We start from the raw sequence: 6,520 nt of genomic DNA on the forward strand, positions 1-6,520 counted from the left end.
CTCTATTCTGTTCAGTTCAGTCCAGCTCTAATCAGGGTTCAATTAGTAAATGTGAACAGACCCTTAGTCATTAAAGACTACTCTACTCGTAAGTTTTAATTAATAGAAATCATTTTTTATATGTAAGAATTGTTATATTCTTAGGGAATTTTCTAATTTACTAAACTGAGCTGAACTGATTGGAGCTGAACTGAACTGAAGTGAAGCTAAAAGAGCTGAAATAAATTGTTTACGAGAGAAGGATATTAAGAACTTAAATGAATTGATTGGAGCTAAGCTGAAATTAAGTTGAAGAGAACAGACTCTTAGTTCTTAAAAAAAAATTGATAAAAGCTAGCTAGCTAATTTATAAATAATATTCAGTTTAGTTAATGAGAACAGACTCAAGTAAGGAGTTATTTCATATTAAATAAGTTTCATTTGAATAAACAACAATTTAAACTGTGCAAGTACAAGTCAAATGAAGAAAACAAAGCCTTAATAAACTTAACTACGTAATTTTCCATACAACTAAGAAGATGATATTTAGTACATTTCACATGTGATCAATTTCTTTGATTCTTTCTACGAGTATCGTTACGTACTCACTCTTGATAGACTATAAAAATAATATACCAAGTTTCCAATAATGGAATAGACCTACACTAATGAATCAAAACGGAAGTGGCGTATGTTCAAAATTACGCTAACTACACTTTCAATCATAGCATTCAACTATTTTTAATAACTCTGAAAGTGCTAACTCTATTGAAAACTCTGTCTATTGATTTAATGGGCCTAATAGCATTCAACGTTCAACATTATGCAATTATGCAGTAAATTGAAATGATCAATGCAAAGATTTATCGAAAATCATATCAATGCAAGATGATTGGTTTTTTCTTCTCCTTCTCCATTCAACATTTGTTACAATATTTAGAAATTGTTGTCTGAAAAATTAAAGATATGTTCGCTCCAGCTTAATTTCAATTCAGTTGAGTTCAGCTCCAATCACTTCAGTTTAGCTCCTAATTTCTTTCTGTCATAAACAATTCATTTCAGCTCACTTTAGTAAATCAGAAGAGTTCTTAAGTTCATATAATTTCTAATAAAGGAATAGCTAATCATTCTTCTATTTCCAATACTTGAATTTGAATCTGCGAGTTTATTTTATTTTCCGTACAATATTACATTCTCGGGGCGTTTGGCGAGTGGGAATGGGAATTTGGGGATTATAGGATGGGAATGGGAGTTAAAAGGTGGGAATTCATATAATATGTCCAAAGTCTTGTTTGGAAAGAGATGGGAAATAAAATTTTACAATTACGAAAACACCCTTGTAAAAATTATTCCATTCTATTTCATTAATGGCATTTTAGTCAATTCATTACTTGTTTCCAATTCCCATCTCTATTACCTACTCCCCCTAGGTAATAGAATGATGGGAATAGAAACATTTTATTCCCATTCCCCTTCCCCTTTATTTTCCCATTTCCATGAACCAAACATGGGAATTACCGTAGGTTGGGATTAATATTCCCAATCCCACCCTCAATTCCCACTTGCCAAACGCCCTCTCTTAGTAAGTTAGTAGGCTCATATGCAAAGTAAAGAAATGGTTTTTTTTTTTTTTTTTTTAAAAAGCAAAATAGCAAAACACAAAAGCCAAATCACAAAACCTTTTCCGGTTAAAATACAAAAAGATCTGTTTTTATATCACCATATCCGGTTAAGATATGGTGTACAAAATACTGTGCTTATCCATAAAATCGAATCACCCAAATATTTGAGGGTCGTACAAATAAAAATACGAGTAGTACTTCTAGAATACTGGAATAGCAATAGCTCCAAAACAAAGGTAAAATATTTACCATATCCGCCAAAATGATAGAACAAAAATTAAATTATTAAACATCAAATACAGTACAGTATATCTGTATATAGAACCAAAAATTACTATCTCTAGACAATTGTTATTATTTTCCTTCAAAAAAAATAAAAATGGTTATTGTTAAACTGTTGTAAATTTCACATAACTCTGATTATTATTTTTATTCTTAAAAGCAAATGTTAAAAAATACTACCTCCGTTTCGCATTATCTGCAACAAACGAGTATTATTTGTGAGATATAAAATATTCCTTTGTTGCAGATAATGCAAAACGGAGGTAGTACTAACTTTGATGATTATTTTTATTACCCACTATATAATTGAAAGCAAATGATATCATGTATACTATGGACTATGGAGTATGATGTTGCCAGGGTCTGTTCTCTTACGTTGAAATTCAATTCAGTTCAGTTCAGTTCAGCTGAGTTAACTCAATGAGAACAGACCCTTAGGCTAGCTTTATTACTATCTAGTACGGAGTATAACGCAATACAATTATAAATATTATTGGTTAAAATTATGCATTAGTAAACATGGTAATCAAAATTAGATACGGAAGAAACACAATACGGAGTAGTGCTTTACATGATTACAATGATGCATACTCCGTACTACTTTAAGTATAAAGAGCAGGAAACTGCCATAACGGAAGATTGAAGAAAAAATAAGATTAAAAACAAAATGACAAGCAAATGCATAGTAGTCCATAGTATAGTATCAATATCAATGATCATATTATATCATCTATCACTTTCCTTTATCTGTCTGCATTTAGGAGAAGAAAGGAAGAAGGATTAGACAAAACATTGATTGCCACTTCTCACATGCCCTTAAACCTTTCATAACTTTCCCATGTGCTTCCACCCAAAAGAGTACAAAAAGTTCACTTCCTTCTTATTTTTTGGTCCCATTTCTAAGCTGTCTACTTAAACCCCCTATTTCTCTTATCTCTAAAGATCGATGACCGTTTAGTTTAAGCAGAAGGGGGACAACCGTACAATGCATAGATGCAAACGAGTTTCGATTCCAGATCTTAACCGATCAAAAAAGATTTTATTGGTATAGGTATATTGCCATCTGTTATTAGTGTTATATGCCTCCTACAATGGCGTTGGTTTGATCTCATAATAGCATCTAGTTAGGTTTAATTTGGTTAGATATGGTTTCTTTTATAGTTTTGGTCCACTTAATGCACAACAAAGGAAGCAATTTTCTATCCTTTAGTTGACTTTATCTCTCTTGGACCATAGCATAGGGTGCAAATTAAGAATACAAACCCACTATCATCGTATGCTAGGTCGCTAGCTAGGTTTAGTCCCGTGACAATACAATGGTCCATTACATACTACAAGAACTTCCCAATTTACACAAGTTAGAATTCATGTATGGAATTTTGATATTCAAATACCAAACCACAATTTCACTAGTCCAAATCTTTCATCATCCCTAATTGCCTCATCCCAAAATTCTATAATTCAGACCTCAATCGTAACAATACCAAATTACTAAATTTAATCTCAACCCGACTCGACCAAATCCAAACTAATATGATGTCCCAAATTCTACCCGAAAAACCCATTTACGGATTTACCAGCTCTATTCAACAAACAGCTTGAGAGTAGACTACTTATGATAAATTGTAACAGAATCTAGTTAAAAATCCATCATAGTTGTGCAACCAACGCATTTATTGTAAAAGAGAAGTTAGAGGTGGGGGAGGCAGCAAGAAAGAATTAAATTATGTACAACAATGTCAGAACTATCAGCAGCACACAACATATACACATACAGTACCATAGTCACAAAACTGTGATTCAATCAGTTATAACATTACATCATATTATAAAATCTATCAACTTTCTATTGTACTTTTTTTTTTCATCCTTATAATTTCATTAGTGATAGTTACAAGCTAACCAAAATGCTGCATTAAAAGCAGTATTTATGGAATTGATTAAACAGCATGGGTGAAGGATGATGGTGGGTATACAAACTAAAACATCCCACATATATGCAGATGTACAGTAAAAAAAATAAAAAAATTAAACCAAAAAAAAAGTGGGAGAAAAAAAAAACAAAAAAGAAAAAAAAAAAACTTGCAAACTCTTTCTTTTTTCCTCAAGAATGCCAGATCCCATTCAACATGTTTCTGAATCTATTTGCTGATAATTTTCTGACAATTTTTTTAGCATCAGAAACACCTGCATCAGCAAGTTTTTCAATGTTCTTGACATACCCAGAATGTGCAATTTTTCTTCTAGCATGATTGCAGCTGCTAAGTGACAGTATTATAGACAATAAGAACTTAAAATTCCCAGAATTTCCCTCTTTTGGATCAACCAACTGAAGGATTAACCCGATATTACGATCATCATTAGCGAATTTCTTTCGATTTTTAGGAACTAAAACCATGATTGATAATGCTTCAGCAGCCATTTCTCGAATTTCATAAGATTTCGCCTCCAAAAACTTGACAAATTCAGCCATGAAACCAATATCCCCCATTGATTTTCTTGCATCCTCTGATGTCCCGCATAGTCTGCAAGCCGATTTAAACGCCAATTCTTGCATAGAAGTATCGCCCTTTCGAAGAAAATACAGAATTTGGTCCATAAAACCATAACCTATTAACATATTGACAGACTCTACTGACAAATAACACAAATTCTCAATTGCCTTCAACGCTGATTCCCTCGATTTGAAAGAGAGATTCGATTTAGGATCCACGATTCGAGCCAAAGCTCGTGCCCCGCCTTCTTTAATCACCAATTGGCGCACATTCTCATCCCCTGAAGCCATGGACTGCAAGAACTCAGCTGCACCAATCTGACCCAATTCATCTCTCCCTTTAATTATTCCAATACAAACCGAAATCGCATCACCTTCGATCATAAAACGCTTGATTTCCTCAACCCCAACAAGATTACGCAACACCCAACAAGCTGGTCCGATCAATTCAACCTCAACCTGATCATAATTCGAGCATAAATTAAGCAAAACAGTCACACCACCATGAGCCGAAAGCGCCCAAGCATTATCCCCATTTTCAGTCAACTTCTCAAGACATCGAATAGCACTCTCTTTCGCCTTCAAACTCCCCTTCTCAATAACCCGAATCAACGGCCCGATCACACCGGAAACAATCAACACTCCCTTGTAAGAGCTAAAACCCGAAACCACCGCGATTGCAAACGCACACTGCTCCTGAACAAAACAATCATTCGAGTCCAGACAATTCGTCAATAATATAACCAAATCACCCATCTCAACAACAATCTTCACATACTTCTCATCCTCAGTAATAACCTCATTCAGCGAAACCAACGCTTGCCTCTTCATCTGAGTGTCTCCTATCTTAAGCCGGGTCCATAAATCCTTCACATAAAACCGCATATCCTCCCGGCCCGACCCGAGGCCCGGCTTCAAAACAACCAATGCAAGATCACCGGTAACAACGCCTGAGCTATTGTAAATGTTTGTTACACCCTTAACCGCGAAGTCGAGCTTCGATATAACTCTATCCAATTCACTCTGCATCAGGAGCTTCCCGCTGTATGAGACGTTTATACAGCGGTTGGCGAGATCGCGGCAATCCCGCACCGTAGCGGAGATTGCCGCGACCGCCTCCGATAAACATTCATGCTGTTGGTGAAGATTTTGGGTATTAATATCACTATGATTATTATATCTTGGTAATGGGGTTTCGGCTGCGACTAGAAACACGCTCAATTCCTCGAGCTTCTTCCGAATTAGCTGCCATTTAATGGTGAACACACGAATAGTGTGTGAAAGTGTGGTCACTGATTCGATATCATCGATTAATCGCCGGATTTCCTCTTCTCCGGTGGTCGACGGTGAAGGGTAGTTTCGGGAATTTTCTGGGTCATTGGATTTTTGCTCTTCCCCCATTTTTATTAAGTTTTTTTTTTATTTTGGGATGAATTTTTTTTGAGTTGGGGTTAACTTAAGAAGAAAAAGAAACCCATTGATTCTGATAAGAGAGAGAAAGGAAAGTGTGAGTTTTAGAGAGAGAAAGTTGTAGAGTGAAGTGAGAGGAATGAATCTAGGGTTGAGATTGTAGGAGCAGTAAAATGGCGGGGAGTTGAGATGGGAGGAGAGAGAAAGTGAGGAGAGGATCTAAGTGCCCTTAAATCAACGGTTAAAATTGAGGGATGATTTTAATCTAACGGGTGATAGTGAAAGTAGAGAGCAAAAAAGTGATAAAGATTGAAAGATTCTGAAAGGGTGTATAAATGTTTCTATTCTTCATTTTTGTGCAGTTTGTTAACTCAACTTTTGGATGTGTTTTTGTGAATTGACTTATTTACCCTTTCTTTTATTGGGGTTTAGTTAAGCTTAATTACCCTTTCTTTTTTTTGGGGTTTAGTTAAGCTTAATTTGGGGGTTTGATTCTCAATTAGAGTACTTGTAATTTGTATAGTTGTATAACTTGTATGAGTTCTTTATGGTTTTTTTTTTTTTTTTTTTTGCTTTGAAACCATGTCAATAAAGAATTTTTAAAAAAAAGCTTAGCTCATGGAATCATGGTTAAAAATAGCTTTTGTATGTAGTCGATTTTGTGCAATAGTGATTCAACCATTTAAGTTAAACTAAGTTTGACGTTATAAATCTAACAATATGACTAAAAACA

At 34.7% G+C, this 6,520-nt stretch overlaps 1 protein-coding gene across 1 annotated transcript; it reads right to left on the reverse strand.

Annotated features, from left to right (window-relative positions):
- Positions 1-3,653: 3,653 nt before the first annotated feature.
- Positions 3,654-6,082, reverse strand: LOC145611302 (uncharacterized). Its single transcript, XM_081666617.1, has one exon. It carries the CDS (start codon positions 5,776-5,778, stop codon positions 3,988-3,990), a length of 1,791 nt encoding a protein of 596 aa, XP_081522743.1. The 5' UTR covers positions 5,779-6,082; the 3' UTR covers positions 3,654-3,987.
- Positions 6,083-6,520: the final 438 nt, after the last annotated feature.

This window comes from Chenopodium album, chromosome 24 (assembly GCF_948465745.1).
Source record: "Chenopodium album chromosome 24, dcCheAlbu1.1, whole genome shotgun sequence".
Taxonomy (NCBI): domain Eukaryota; kingdom Viridiplantae; phylum Streptophyta; class Magnoliopsida; order Caryophyllales; family Amaranthaceae; genus Chenopodium; species Chenopodium album.